A 14,781-nucleotide genomic window follows, 5' to 3' on the forward strand; every position below is an offset into this window, starting at 1 on the left:
CTCTCTCTCTCTCTCTCTCTCTCTCTCTCTCAAAAATAAACATTAAAAAATTCTTAAAATTTAAAAAATAATAAAAAAATAAAATAAAGGCCAGCTCAAGAAAAATTCTGTCCAGCCAGCTCAGACCTGTCTGTCCCCCAGTGGGGCCACACGGTTTTGTCTATTTGCCGCATTCTTAGGCCACCAGTCCCCCTCAGCAGCTGGCTTTTGGTGATAGAGTGCTGCCCCTTCCTCTTTGCTTTCAGGGGACCTGTTTCAGAAGCCCGAAGTGTCCACGGTCAAGTTCCTCTTCCTGGTGGGAGGCTTTGCGGAGGCGCCCCTGCTGCAGCAGGCGGTGCAGGCTGCCTTCGGGGACAAGTGTCGCATCATCATCCCCCAGGACGTAGGCCTCACCATCCTCAAGGGCGCCGTTCTCTTCGGCCTGGACCCTGCCGTCATCAAGGTGCGCCGGTCGCCCCTCACCTACGGGGTGGGCGTGCTGAACCGCTACGTGGAAGGCAAGCACCCCCCCGAGAAGCTGCTGGTGAAGGACGGCACTCGCTGGTGCACCGATGTCTTCGACAAGTTCATCTCCGCCGACCAGTCGGTGGCCCTGGGGGAGCTTGTCAAGCGTAGCTACACCCCGGCCAAGCCTTCCCAGCTGGTCATCGTCATCAACATCTATAGCTCCGAGCACGACGACGTGAGCTTCATCACCGACCCGGGGGTAAAGAAGTGCGGTACCCTCCGCCTGGATCTCACAGGGACCAGCGGCACAGCCGTGCCCCCCCGGAGGGAGATCCAGACCCTCATGCAGTTCGGGGACACAGAGATCAAGGCCACAGCCATCGATATAGCCACCTCGAAGAGTGTCAAGGTTGGGATTGACTTCTTAAATTACTAACGGGCCCTCCCGCCGCCTGCCCCGCCCTTGGACCCGGCTCACCTGCATCTGCTGACCTCAACCCTGACTGTTCTTTCCCTGTCCTTGACCCTCAGCATCGCCCACCTGGATTTCAGCAGGGAAGATGGGAACCACCAGGGCTGGAAATAATCAGGGGTTTTCGAGGGCACACTGGAGTCAGAACAACTGTCGGAAATCGAGACTGAGGTTTGGGAATAAGAAATCCGAGGATCCTGGGAGAGCAGCTCGTTTTTATAGGTACAAAGTGGTGAAACCCGCACCCGCCAAGGGAATCGGTCCACTTCTGCAGCTGCGACTCAGCTTGCTTTGAACGCATCTCCGGTAAGCAGGACTCAGGATGCCTTGTCGCTGTCTTTCTAGGTTGGACGTGAGATCTCTGCGTCAGGAGGAGATTCTTCATCTATTTGAGACGTTTCTTTGTACGTTTCTTGGGGGATGGCAGTCAATATAAAATGCCACCCATCTGCAGTTAATTTCTTGTCATCACCATGTGATTGAATGTGGTGATTCAGCAGGAGCTTGGAGCATTTTTAGCTGGTAGGAGAAGACTGCCCACGCGGGGCACTATTTTAGGTTCTCGTAATTTGAATTCTGAATAGGTTCAGTGAGGAGTAACGATAGCCAGCTAATCAGCTAGGATTTGAGTGAGTGGGAGGACAGACACCTTAACTTTTCAGCAGGTGAAGACTTGCTTTAAGGGAAATGGACATTAAGGCACTGCTGACTTCTCCTGAGTCATATGCTGCGACATCGTTCCCCGCATGCCAGATCCTGACTCCTGGGTTCATAAGTGATTCGAGTTAACCTTAGTAGACTTCAGGTGTCAGGAAAGGAGCCTGCAGTCTGCGCTGTTCACATCAGCAAGCCCAGGATCTGGAACGGCTCCACACCTCGACAAGCGTACATGTTTTAAACTAACTCCCTCCTCACCGTCATCTCCCAGAGCGTTTCAGCCACGTAGTCCCACATTTCAGGAGGAATACACTCGTGATACATGGGTAGAGAATCTGCATTATGAAACGTTTCCCTGGAATCTTCAGTTTTTTTTTAAGTGTATCTACAAGGAATTCCTAGATCTGTCCTTGATGAAGTCAGTCAGGTCTTTTTCAAAGCAGATTGACCTGTGGATTGCCCTCGTGCCTGGCCGCTTCTTAAAAGTGGGTTCCTGGAGCCTATTCCTTTTACAAATGGAAGCTGGGTCTTGAGGAGGGGGACCAGCGCCTGCGTTTTCAGTGGATACCACGGGGACTGTGGTTCCAGGGGAGTCCGGGAACTCCTGACTTTAGGTTTTGTTGCAAGCTGAAATCCTGACCACCAGCACCTGCAGTCTTCCAGTCTGGGGCTCCCTGACAGACAGACAAGTGAAGAATTGGGGTCTCACACTTTGCCCTTTGTGAGCGAGGCGGGGGCTCCCCCTGGCTTGGGGGTGGCGCTCTTGGCGCTCACAAGAAGGGCCTGCGAGGGAAGAATGTTGGAAGGAAGGCACCCTGCGAATGGCCCGAGGGACCCACTGGCTTGTCTGCTGGGACTCATTCTGATCTTAAATCACCGGAGGCATGCATAACGAATGAACGGAAGATGAGCTAAGGGACTAACTTTGAATGCAAGCTGGATTCACCCACCCATTCCGTCGCCAATATGCAGATTTGACGCCGCTTTTCCAATGTCATTTGAACACGTCTTCTTGTTCACGTGGCCTGCTGCAGAATTCCCTGCTCGAATGTGAAACTCGAACAAAGCACCGAACTGGGGAACGGTGGTCACATAACTTAGTAGCGGGATCTCGTGTCCAGGCATCAAGGTGTGTTTGCTAGGCTTCTCTTCTGCCTGCTCTGCTTCAAAAGCTACATGTTCTGGGTCTTTCTTTGATGTTGCCAGCCATACTCTACAAATATGACTTTTTGATTTAGTTATAAGTAATATAATTTTATGTACATACAATATTAGAATATTGTACAGAATCTTTATTTCTACAATGTGCTTTTCTTGTCAAAAAAAAAAAGAAAGGAAAATGCTCTTTGAATTTTATTGATGACATTGCTGCCTTTTCATTTCCATGGCTTTATTTTTTAATTGCGCTTATCGATCTGTACCGATGCTAAGCTATGGACCGTGTATGCAAGGCCAAGCAATAGTCAGAGGTGCCAAGGGTCAGAATACTCTGGAAAAAGGGACAACGGCTGGATCAACAGCTTCGTCAGACCTTGCCTCACTTACATCCTTCCCAAAGGCTCACAGTTTATGTTTAAAGGAGCATAATAATGTATCGATGCTCCTGTCCGGTCTTTGAGAGCTGGACATTCTGGTTCTATGAGCAACAGGACTGTGCAGAAAAACCAAGGAAACCTCTTTGCGTCCCTGCAGGGCTTATCAGCTTCTCGTGGGGCAGGGCGGTCACTCTGAGGGCAAAGTGGGGTCCGTGTGCAGCACCGTCAGGATGACAGGGTTACACGCAAGGAATCGAGTGGTGCGCAAATCCAGCCTTTCTGCTGGATTAAGTGTGAAAGTAATTTAGTTGAGTCTTCCTTTTTGGCCACTGTAAGGCCTTCCCACCTTTGCATCAGGCATGTCTCCTTGTCTATGATTTCTCTTTAGTGAGTTGGTTGAAATTTGCACTCTTGGCAAATAGGTGATGGGGGGGGGTGATAACTTTACTGGACTTTCTTCTGGCCCCAGCAGTCGACCCGATTAAAGGGAATCCCCAAATCCATCCCCCCTCTCCCTCCTGCCCGTGGAATGACATATTCTAGAATAAGAACACTGGATGAATACGCTTGGACACGTTTTCTAATCTCAGAGAGTTTCTAAAAGGCCTGTTGTCATGACCGTCACTCAGATGTCCCTGTCCCTGGTATCTGATCATGTTTTGGAAGCAAAACTGTCAGAGATTTCCTTTATAACTGCTCTTTCTGTACACAGCAGGCATTAATAAATGCTGAATGACAGACCAGTGACAGACATAGAAGATAGGCAAGACAGGAGACATACAGGCACTTTTGCAGAGTGATGACTGAGACTGAGTCCAGATTACAGAGCCTGTCCTACCCCTAGGATGTTATTTAGATCAAGTTTAGCTTCTAGAGTCTAGGTCTGGTTAATTGCCAGGGTGGCAAAGAATCGCATGCCTCAATATAAACGGGAGTCAAAATGCATAATTAGTTGAAGATCGAATTTCACAGTTGTAGAGATGACGTCGCTGTGGTCAAGCTGCATATTTATGCTGGGAAATGACTTAAGCGGATGACTAGTATAAATGTCGTTGTCCGTTAGGTCACATCTCTCATCTGCTTGGACTATGGAATTTCATTCTAAAATATCAGCCACCGGGGTCTCATTCATTCACTACAGGATAAATTCACACTCCACAGAACCTTGCAGCTGTTCAAACTTGACGAGATTGTACCTGCAAACTCTGTCTTCACGGATGTCTAATAAAGCCAAACTCTGGATCTCGTGTGGCCCAAATTGGTTTTTTTTTTTCCACTGAATTTGTGAATGGAATTATAGATGCATCATCGCTGACTTCCCCCTCCACCCCATCTCCAGTGGAGACTGGTTTTCAGATCTTGTCCTCAATGTTGCAAGCTTTTTAGCTTTTTTTGAATTAACTTTCATTCCAACTAGACTGGCTCCATCCATGTTCGTGGGCCCCTAGAGAAAGTGGTCTAGCCAGACAGAAGGCAGATGAGCCAGGGGGGCCTCTGACATCTCCACCACACCCAAATGAAGGGTGTTGAAAAAGAAGCAGAAATGTCTAGAACTGGTGCCTTGCCCTCTGGTATCCTAGCAGGCATGCCAAGCTGGCTGCTGTGTCTAGAGCCTCGAGTTTATTCCAGGCTCTATGTCTGGGTCGCCCTCTAGAGTTGGCTCTAGAAGCTTCTGGAGAGTCTGCGGTGGACTCCTAGGATGCTGAGGGAGGTCTACGTGGATTCTTCTTAAGTGGTACCTCATCTAAAGTTCACCTCCCAGGAAGCAGAGGCAGGGAAGGCTGGGGGATGCTGTACAACAAACCAACTTACCGGAAAGTGGTGTTTTCGGTGGCCACGTTTCGGTTTTCTCAGGCAGTCTGTAAAGGTCCTCATTCCCTCTGTCTGGGTCACACAGTGGGCATCTTGGTTTCCATCCAATGAGATGAAGGCTCAGGACCCTTTAGTTCCCATAAAATAAGGACGATTAGAAAGGAGTGTGGCCCCCACTTCCCTGTCACCATTCCCCCTTCATTTTGGTGCATTGCCCCTTTCTGCAGCCCAACCTGTCCCAGGGGGGCAGGGTGTCAAGGGAAATCTCCAGCCACGTAGGCTTCTCCTCCCCTCCCGGGCTGCTTCCCGTCCCCCCCGCCAGTCCCTCACACAGCCCTGACTCCTGGAGGAAGTCCCCATTGGGACCACCCGGCCCCAACCCAGACGGTGCCACTGTTTCCAGCAGTAAAGGCAGCTTTGACCTAGGTCCCCACACGTAGCGCTCTCCCCAGTTACAAAGCCCAGAGGGACTCAGCTGGGGGGAGATCACGTACCGAGAACGAGAAAGGAGAACAGCTTCCGAGAGGAAATATTTACTGCGCCAAGCCCTGGATTTCATGCCGGGGGCCGACCTGGAGCGGGGGAGGCATCCGCCGCATCCGCTCGTGTTCATCCGCGCCCCCTGGCCCGTGGGCCCGAGGTGAGGTCGTGGGCAGGAGGGTGGAGCAAGGGGGAGGGGCATCCAGGAGTCCGGCCCCTCCTCCCCCACCTTCAGGGGTGGGGCGGGGCGGGGGGCGGTGAGCGCACAAAGGCCAGAGGGAAGGCGAAGGCCAGGAGCGCTGTTGGCCGGTGGGCGATCCAGGCCCGCCCAGGTGAGGACGTGGAGTGGGCCGGAAAGAGGAAGTGGGGGGGGCTGTGACCTCGCTTTCCGACCCCTTCCCGGGCCCCCACCCCCAGCACACCTCCTCCCCACGCGCCTCCTCTCGGATTTCACGGCTCAGAGGAAGCCGCCCAGGCCACCACCCACCTGCGCCAGGTGCGGCCCACAGGCCAGGGCCACGCTTTGGGTAACAGTTACGCTATATAGGCCCTCAGGGTTTAGATGTCCGTCCTCGGGCGGGACAACCCTCAGACAAGTTACTTAGCTTCTCCGCGCCTTATTTTTCTCATCTGTAAATGGGGCACTCCCATGGGAACTCACCCTTAGGGCAGCTGTGAGGATTTGGCAAGAATACCGTCCCGGGTGCGCTGTGTCACAGCCAGTGTTCTGCAAATGTCCGAGTGTGTTCGAAATTCCCATCACTGCTGACTAAACCCTGACTGTGGCCCTCCCCCCGAGACCACGTGTCCTGGCGGTGAAGGCCTCACTTTTGAGAAGAGACCTGCTTGGCATTGTAGCCCTGGGCAACATCAACGGATGCCCAGATGCAGGAGCTGTCCCTTTTGAGGGGACCCAGGCCATCCTGGAAGAGGGCGGGGGTCTGGCTGGGGAGGCAGCATCCCATCAACATGCTGCGGTGCCCCCCGCCCTACCTCTGCTCACCCATATTGGACTCTGTGCCCATCTTTGGGGACTTCTGACTGCATCCCATCAACATGCTGCGGTGCCCCCCGCCCTACCTCTGCTCACCCATATTGGACTCTGTGCCCATCTTTGGGGACTTCTGAGCCCTTCCAGCCAGACCTTATTCGAATTCTTCATTGTTTAGCAACATCCTTGGCCTCTAACTCACTAGATGCCAGTAGCACCGACCGCATACCCCAGTTGTGACCACCAGAAATGTCTCCAGACACTGCCAGGTGTCCTGAGGTGGCGTTGGGGGACAGCCCAAGTCACCACTGCCATCTTTTCCACCTGGAACCACAAAGGCCCTGGGGCTGGGGGTGCTTCTTCTCTTCCCTTTTCTGAGGTTCCGGAGTTGCACGTGGGGGCTTCTGGGTCCTGCTCATCTTCGTATTTCTAACCTCGTGACAGTTGTTGGCCACAGTGAGCGTACAGTTCACGATTGCTGGATGGATGGATGGATGGATGGATGGATAGGAGGTTGGGTGGATGGAGGAGGTCCCAGGAGGGGAGACACTGGGGGAGACACTGGGGGACATGTAAAAGGTGAACGCCCCTTGGTAGTAGGCCACTGGTTTTATCTGCTGGTTCTGTGTTAAGATGGTGGTGCTGCCTCCCTTTCCCAACCCCCCCGGCGGGGTCATTCTCCTCCCAAGGACTCTAGCACACGTGTGAGTTCTTGAGGCCGGGACATTCGATTAGATCATTTCATTCCCTCTGCCCTTCGTTAACAGAGAGTGAAATCATGGAGTCTTCCTCCAAGACCTTCATGAGACACCTGCCAGTCACACCAGGCTACAGTGGTAAGTGGTGACGTGCCCTGCCGATGTGCCTGGCAGAACCGTGGTCCTGCTCACCGTCCCTGCCTTGGTCCGCTGTCCGTGTCTTTCTGGCCAGTTGGGCCAGTACAGACACGTTGGCTTCTTTAGGACCCTTGCAGAAAGCACTCCTTTGCCCAAGATGGCTGATAACGGGGTTCTGATGAATGGAGAGATACAACGTAGGCCAGATCTCCCAGGACATGGCCTCGTACGCGGGAAGCACCGAATGTCCCTTGAGTGCATTTGGACCAGGATAGACACACTGCTAAGGGGACAGACACAATGAATAAGCTGAGGCCCTGTCCTTTTTCCCAAGTCGAACTTTCTCAAGTGTTGCACGAAGGTTGTTCTTATGGGCCCATCCCTTCCTGTGTCCCCCAGAGGGAGAGTGGTCAAGTGCCCCGGTTTGTCTGGAATGGCCCTGGTTTCAGCACTGAAAGTCCTGTGTCCCAGGAAACCCCTAAGTCCTTGTCAAACGGGGATAATTGGTCATTCTACCCAATAGTGCTTCTCCTCAGGCTTCTGGGCTACGGGGGACTTACTAACTCACGTCCCTGTGACAGATGCAGTGGTCCTCATGGGCACTCCGCTCTCACAGATAGGTGTTCTTAGGAGAGGAGATGCACGGGGAATATTCCAAGGTGCCCAGCCTCACCCCTTATCCCACTGGCTGGTTAAGGGAACAGGCTTTGAGTTCTAACAAACTGAAGTTTCAGTCCCTGCGTGGCCACCGTGTGTGTGATTGTAAGAGTACTTTCTGTGGTAAGTATAAGTGTCTATTAAATGGGTATATTCGTTTCTTAGGGCTCTGTTTATTTTTTTTTAATTTTTTAAAAATACCTTATTTATTTTTGAGAGTGACAGAGTATGAGTGGGGGAGGGGCAGAGAGAGAGAGACACAGAATCTGAAACAGGCTCCAGGCTCTGAGCTGTCAGCACAGAGCCCGACGTGGGGCTAGAACTTGTGGACCACGAGATCATGACCCAAGCCAAAGTCGGACACTTAACCGACTGAGCCACCCAGGCGCCCCTCTTAGGGCTGTGTGTGAAACAACAGATATTTATTCTCTCACAGCTCTGGAGGCTAGCAGTCTGAAATCCAGGTTTGGTTGGATCATGTTCTCTCCGAAGGCTCTAGAGGAGGGCCCTTCTTTGCTTCCAGTTTCTGGTGGCCCCCGCTGTTCCTTGGCTTGTAGCATCACAGCTCCAATCTCGACCCCCATCTTCACGCTGCCCTGCATCTCGGAGTCTCTTTCTCAACCCCCTCTCCCTTCTCTTATAATGGAGTGCTTTCGACAAGTATCCTAAGAAGCTAAAGTGTCTGTCCTGGCGAGTCAGTTGGCCAGACATAGACAGTGGACTAAGGCAGAGACAGATGAATTTAGGGCGCATCCTCAGCCAAGGATAATCTCATTTCCCAGTCTTTCATTACGGCTGCAAAGACCTGTCAGGTAAGGTCCCATTCGCAGGTCCCAGGGGTTAGGACTTGGGCACAGCTATTTGGGAGACACAAGTCAGACCTCTACACAGGATAATGATAGATTTCTCATCAGATCATTGTGAGGTTGGAAGGAGCCAGCGCACAGGCTATTTAAGACGTCCCGGCCCTTAGTAAGACTCGGCGAGCGTAGCTTGTGGTCCCCCGTGTGTGTGCACATATACAAGTACATAAAATCTCTGCAGAGCAGGGGAAGCCCTGGTGGCAGGGCCCCTTGGTTTCTATGGTCTCTCCCCCACCACACTGGGGTATCTTTTGACTGCCGCAGGGTTGGGGACACTGGCTGGTGGGTGGAGAACTTCAAGATCAGTTTAGAAATTAGATTCTTCCAGAAGCAGCTTCTCGCAGGGCGTAGGAGGCAGGGTTTCTGCTTTTAACTCCGTGGTCAGGTTTTCTTTAGGGACAAAGGCAAAATGTCCGGGCCCCGGGAACGAGTGAGGGGTATTTATGTATTTATTTATCTAGCCATTTAAAACCAAATTCTTAACCAGTTTTCCCTCATCCATTCTTTAAAAAAAAAAAAAAACAAAAAAAGAGTTTTATTGTGACAATATTATAGTCCCTAGGATTCAGCATCTAGTTTAAATAAACACTTGTGTTTTACCCATACTAATAGTAATGATTACATGTTATTTTGTGGGAAATGGCAAAAAATTGTTCCAGGGGGTGGGCCTCACAGATAATGAATTTACCTTTTTGTGTAATAGGTCTCAGCTTTTAATAAGCCCGCAATTTCCCTCGACAGTCCGACAAAAAAGATCCCAAATTGCATTTGGGACGTGTCAAGGAAAATAAGCTTTCTCTCTAAAAAGATGAAATAATTTCAATTACTCCTCAGACTATCATTTTGGCCCATTAAATGCTTTCCCCATTTGCTGTTCAGACTGACATCAGGGGCTTTGCTATCAAAGAATATGACTGTCATCGTCTTTGTCGAAACGGGCCGTCCCTCCCCAGCTCCGAGGTCATTTTTTTTTTTTTTGTGGCCTGGGGAGGGCCCGGCGCAGCGCAAACAGCCCCGCTTGTGTTAATGGCCTTTGGGAAAACGCAGTGTCGTTGGCCCAGGAAGAAATGCCAAGTGGCGGGCTGGGGTTCCGGGGAGTTTCTGCAGGTTCTAATTGCCTCGCTGAAGGCCCTGATGCATCGGCTCTTGCAGGCTTCGTGCCCTACCTTAGCTGCCAAGAATCCACCAGCAAGGACAACATGTCCCACTGCCTGAAAACCTTCCAGGAAAGCACACGGCGATATAAACACCAGCTGGAGGAGTTTCGCTGCTCAGTGGCCACTGCCCGGAAGCTGAAGCCCGTTTGCTCGGAGGAGACGGTCCTGCGGGAGCTGCATCAGTATTATCGGCAGTATCACCCCCTGAGTTTGGGTACTGGTTCCCGGAAACCTGCCCCCTTCCCCCCTGGACACAAGTGCAGGGTCCAGCAGGCCCCAGGGGACACAGAATCCAGCACCCGAGCCAAATCCCCAGGTGGTGGTGCGGGATGGAAAGGCTTGGTCTCATAAGATGAGAAAGAAACGTTTCTTGGGGGGGCAGAGGGACACGGTCCCGGTCGGGCAAGAGGGTGCTGGGAACTGAGACCCCGGGCAAGTCACCAGGAGTGTTGGGACCTCACCTGCCCTCTCAGTACGTACGTACACGTGTTAGCTGCTTTGTGCTGGGCACCGTTGTTTCATGAACCGCGACGTCAGTGCTGTGACGGCGAGACTACGATTCCCACTTTAGAGACGGGGAAAGTGAGTCTGCAGAGGTGGTGGCGACCCTTGTCTGAGGTCAGACCTCGGCTCGAACCCGGCTCTTCCAGGTGCTAGCTGGGTGGGAAGGGGTTGGCCCTGAACAACAACCACAAAAGCGATGACAGAAACAACTGACGACGTGATCACGTGTAACGCTAATCACAGCCATGATTTGCCATAGACCATTTTTAAGGTCTAAAGGCCTATAGGAAAAGTATCAAACTCCAGAACTGCCTTTATTATTATTATTACTCTAATTGCTTGGGGTGGCAGACTCACATGCGTGTTGTGCTTTAAAGTTTTCCAAGCCGTAACATCTGCCTTCGGAGTTTAGGATTTAGCCCAGTTCTGTGACTGTCTGCTGAGTGACGTAGGGCACATTGCTTCCCCTCTCTGGACTACAGCTCCTTCATCCAGTGCGGGGAAGGATGGCCTAGAGGCTCCCTACGGTGCGCTCCCGCTCTGAGGTTCTGGGACTCGGTGGCCTAATTCTATTCTGACAGCAGCTGGAAGAGGCAGGCGGGCAGTTACCTTTCATCTCGCGGATGTGAGGTCGCTCAGGGTCAGCGCCAGAGTCACTCGTGACCTGAAGGCACTTTCCTGGTGCTCAGCCTGGTATGCTTCCTTCTGACCCGGTTGCTTCTCCTGATTCCTTTACGCGCACGGTCAGAGCGCAACGTGGGAAGCTTCCTGATTAATCTGAGAGAGGAGCAGGATCCGTTGAAGGGGGAGAAAGAACTAGAGAATCAGACAGACGCAGGCTTGAAGCCTGGCCCTACCACTCCCTTGCCGCGTGACCTTGGCCAAGACGCTCTTCACTTCTTTAAGGTCTCGGTTCTTCCTCTGTGAGGTGTAGGTAATTACGGCGTCAAGTTCTTACAGTTCGTGAGAGAATGAAATGGGAGGGTATTTGCAAGGCCCCTGCCAAGGTGCCTGCTACTCGGTGTCGACCGACCCGCGATAGCTGCCCTTAGCACGTCTGGGGGCCTCTCGGGGTTCGCCAGCGTAGCTGTTGGGGTGCCAGCTCACTGTGTGGCTTCTCAAAGCCCTCAGAAAGCACGGTGTCTTTACAGAACGCAAACACGTAAAGAAACCTCTCCAGGAGCCTCCAATCCCCGGCTGGGCTGGCTACCTCCCGAGAGCCAGGGTCACGGAATTAGGCTGTGCCACGAGGTACACTGTGATGGCCAGAAACTGCTACAGAGACTTCCTGGACCTCGTAGAGCAGGCCAGGAAGGCACACCTGAAGCCATATGAGGAGTAAGTCTGGCTTGGGCCGTGGCCGCGGGTGACAGGAACCGGGGCGAGAGCAGTTGTCGGGCTGGGGCGTTCCCGGATGCCCCATCCCAGCTCTAGGGGGCCTTTGATTTGTTTTACAGAAGGGGCCTCGTTTGTAACGGGGGCCTTCAAGGTGGGCCGCTCCCCTCCACTCCCCACCCCACCCGCCATTTTCCAGAAGCCCTGCTTGCGGTCCTGGCTGGTTTGCAGGGCAGAGGCCGGGAGGAAAAACCAACAGGGCCACGTGTCCTGGCAGCCACCTACGGCCCAAGGACACCGGGGGAAGGACATGGTGTGGCACCGCATAGGGCAGCTCTTTGGCCTCAGTTTTCCCTTCTGCAAAATGGAGATACGATAATCCTTTCATTTTAGGATGAATCGTAAGGACTAGAAAGAAACACGCTGTGCTCACGCAAGACGTGCAGAGATGGTATTTTTTCTATTATTAAAAAAAAACAAACGAGTAAGTCTATGACTTCTGTTCTTCAGAATATATGGAGTCGGGTCCACACAGCCTCCTTCTGCTCCTTCTCCAAAGGTTTTGCAGCACCAAGGGCTATTGCCAAAATATCCGGAGTTTTCTATCCCAGGTAAGGGGGGAGGGGAGTCCTTCTTGCCTTCCTACTCCTTTTAAAAGGGGGATGAAATGTTTGCGGAGCCTCCCTGCTTAGCTGGGCCATCTGCCTGCACCTGGTGGGGACGGTTTCTCTTCCAGGTGGTAGCTGTCCTGCCCACGGAAGACCCCTGACAGAGGACCCCAGGCCTCCAGTGACGTGTGGCTGTGCTCAGAGATCAACCGTGTCCTGCAACGGGAAGATTTATCTAGAGCCTCTGTCCTCAGCAAAGTATGCAGAAGGCTGATGCAGACGGCCTCTCAAGGAGAGGTGAACTTCAAGGCGGGCCTCAAAAGCTCACCATTCTTACGTGAGAACCAGGCCCTGACCCACACCCAACAGGCACTACGGAACTTTCAAAACCTAAGAATCCTTTCGACTGCCACCTGCATCCTGTTTGGCAATAGCAAGTCATTAATGATAAAGGCCTTTTATTGTGTGGGAATAAAGAGGATGCTTCTCAGCATGCTGGAGGTTTCTATGGCGAGGGGGGTTGCAGGTTACGTTGACGTTCAGACGAGCTAGGGAGAGGCCCATCTCATCCTTACCTTGAGGTGACCGTGTGCACCTGGATCAGACTCTTCCTGAAGCCCTAGCCCAGCCTCTCACCATCAGTCCCCGTCAGCCATCTTGGGTCCTGACATGGCAGTTCCCACCAGTGGCACAGATGCCATGCCCAGCCAACCCTGCTGTCTCAGAATCCCAGTCCCCAGGCGACCCGGTGGCAGGCACGAGGTGTAATCATTTCATCGGGCTTCTGTGACACTGCCTCAGAGAGGCACCAAAAGATGACGGAAGTTTATTGCCTCGTAGTTCTGGAAGCTAGAAATCCAAGTTCAAGGAGTGAATAAGACCACACTACCTCTGCAACCTTAAGGGCGAACCCTTCCTTGCCTCTTTCCAGCTCCTGGTGGTGGTTTGCTGGCAATCTTTGGGCTTCCTTGGTACGTAACTATCATGTCTGTCTTTATCGTCCCGCAGCATCCCTCTGTGTCTCTCTGTCTTTGCGTGGCAGTCTTCTTGAAGGACACCTACAAAGAGCCTATTTCCAAATGAGTCATAGTCTTGCGTGCTGGGGGTTAGGACCTCGATATATCGTTTGGCGGGGACACAGTTCAACCCACAGCACGGGCTTGCCTCCTTCTGCCGCTAACAGGCACTCTCTCTGACCTCGCTCGGCATCCGCTGGCACTCAGAAGGCCTCAAATGCAGCTCCTGGTGCAGTGAGACCACTGCAGGCATCAAAAGGCTCAGAAATGGGCAGAGCCAAAGGACACAGTACTGTACCGTTGGGGGTTTTGCCCAGGGTGGGAATTTTCACCAGGGTTCCCTGGGCAGAAATCAGGTGTCAGATCTTTACCTCTGATGAGTCGAAAGAGCTTTGATGAGAAAAAAGTTACCTATTTGTTTTTATGAACCTCCTAGTGGGACTCAGTGTTCTCTTCTCTTATGCAACAAACCCTAATAGCCGTACCTATCACCGTCACCTCGTCCTAATGGAAACCACAGATCTGTTCCTATCATCTGACGTTTGTTGCAAACAGCTTAAAATAATGTCAGTGCGGATCACCACTTTATAATTATGTAGTTGTTCAAGCTATTTTATCTACCCTCTAGTATATTGTTATTCAATCTATATATGAAGAAACACACGGCGAGCTCACAAATTTGTCCTATTTAATATTTTGACCATATTTCACATAATCTCACGTATTTGACTTTCTGCATCTAAAAGCGTTGCGAGAAGACGCTCACAGCTTTCACCAGAAAGCCAGAGGGGCCCTGGCACCGAAATTTTTCCTTGTCCAGGGAAACAACCGAGGATGTGTGTACAGGGTGATTGTCATACAAAACAGGGGCGCCTGGGTGGCGCAGTCGGTTAAGCGTCCGACTTCAGCCAGGTCACGATCTCGCGGTCCGTGAGTTCGAGCCCCGCGTCAGGCTCTGGGCTGATGGCTCAGAGCCTGGAGCCTGTTTCCGATTCTGTGTCTCCCTCTCTCTCTGTCCCTCCCCCGTTCATGCTCTGTCTCTCTCTGTCCCCCAAAAAAATAAATAAACGTTGAAAAAAAAATTAAAAAAACAAAACAAAACAACAACCCAAACCCCGTAAGACTTGGGATTACAATATATCCCTTTATTAAAAAATAATGTGAGAGAAGAGTACTGCTATGGACAAATATTTATAATACAGGACATGAAAAACGACATAAAATGTGTAATAACAGCGAGCCCACGCGCGCGCACACGCACACACACACACACTGTGATCTTGTTTTTTATTTTAAAAACAGTTGTGGGAGGGGAGAGAATGCTAACCCATGGTGCTACCAAATGGTTATTTGAATGATGATATATCACTAGTTATTTTTATTGTCTTGTGTGCGTGCTTTCCAATTTTTC

General features: G+C 51.7%; 2 protein-coding genes across 2 annotated transcripts in view; both read left to right on the forward strand.

Annotated features, from left to right (window-relative positions):
• Nucleotides 1-4,365, forward strand: part of HSPA12A (heat shock protein family A (Hsp70) member 12A) — a 69,524-nt gene extending 65,159 nt beyond the window's left edge. Inside the window, exon 12 of the mRNA XM_030334123.1 lies at nucleotides 246-4,365. Coding sequence (XP_030189983.1) covers nucleotides 246-883 — 638 coding nt within the window. The 3' untranslated portion in view covers nucleotides 884-4,365. The remainder of the gene's footprint in view (nucleotides 1-245) is intronic.
• A 2,807-nt stretch (nucleotides 4,366-7,172) lies between these two features.
• Nucleotides 7,173-12,628, forward strand: CD2H10orf82 (chromosome D2 C10orf82 homolog). Its single transcript, XM_030334109.1, has 5 exons — nucleotides 7,173-7,230; nucleotides 9,903-10,121; nucleotides 11,563-11,749; nucleotides 12,257-12,357; nucleotides 12,483-12,628. Exons 1-5 carry the CDS (start codon nucleotides 7,173-7,175, stop codon nucleotides 12,626-12,628), a joined length of 711 nt encoding a protein of 236 aa, XP_030189969.1.
• The last annotated feature ends 2,153 nt before the right edge of the window (nucleotides 12,629-14,781 follow it).

Source organism: Lynx canadensis, chromosome D2 (assembly GCF_007474595.2).
Source record: "Lynx canadensis isolate LIC74 chromosome D2, mLynCan4.pri.v2, whole genome shotgun sequence".
In the NCBI taxonomy this organism is placed as follows: domain Eukaryota; kingdom Metazoa; phylum Chordata; class Mammalia; order Carnivora; family Felidae; genus Lynx; species Lynx canadensis.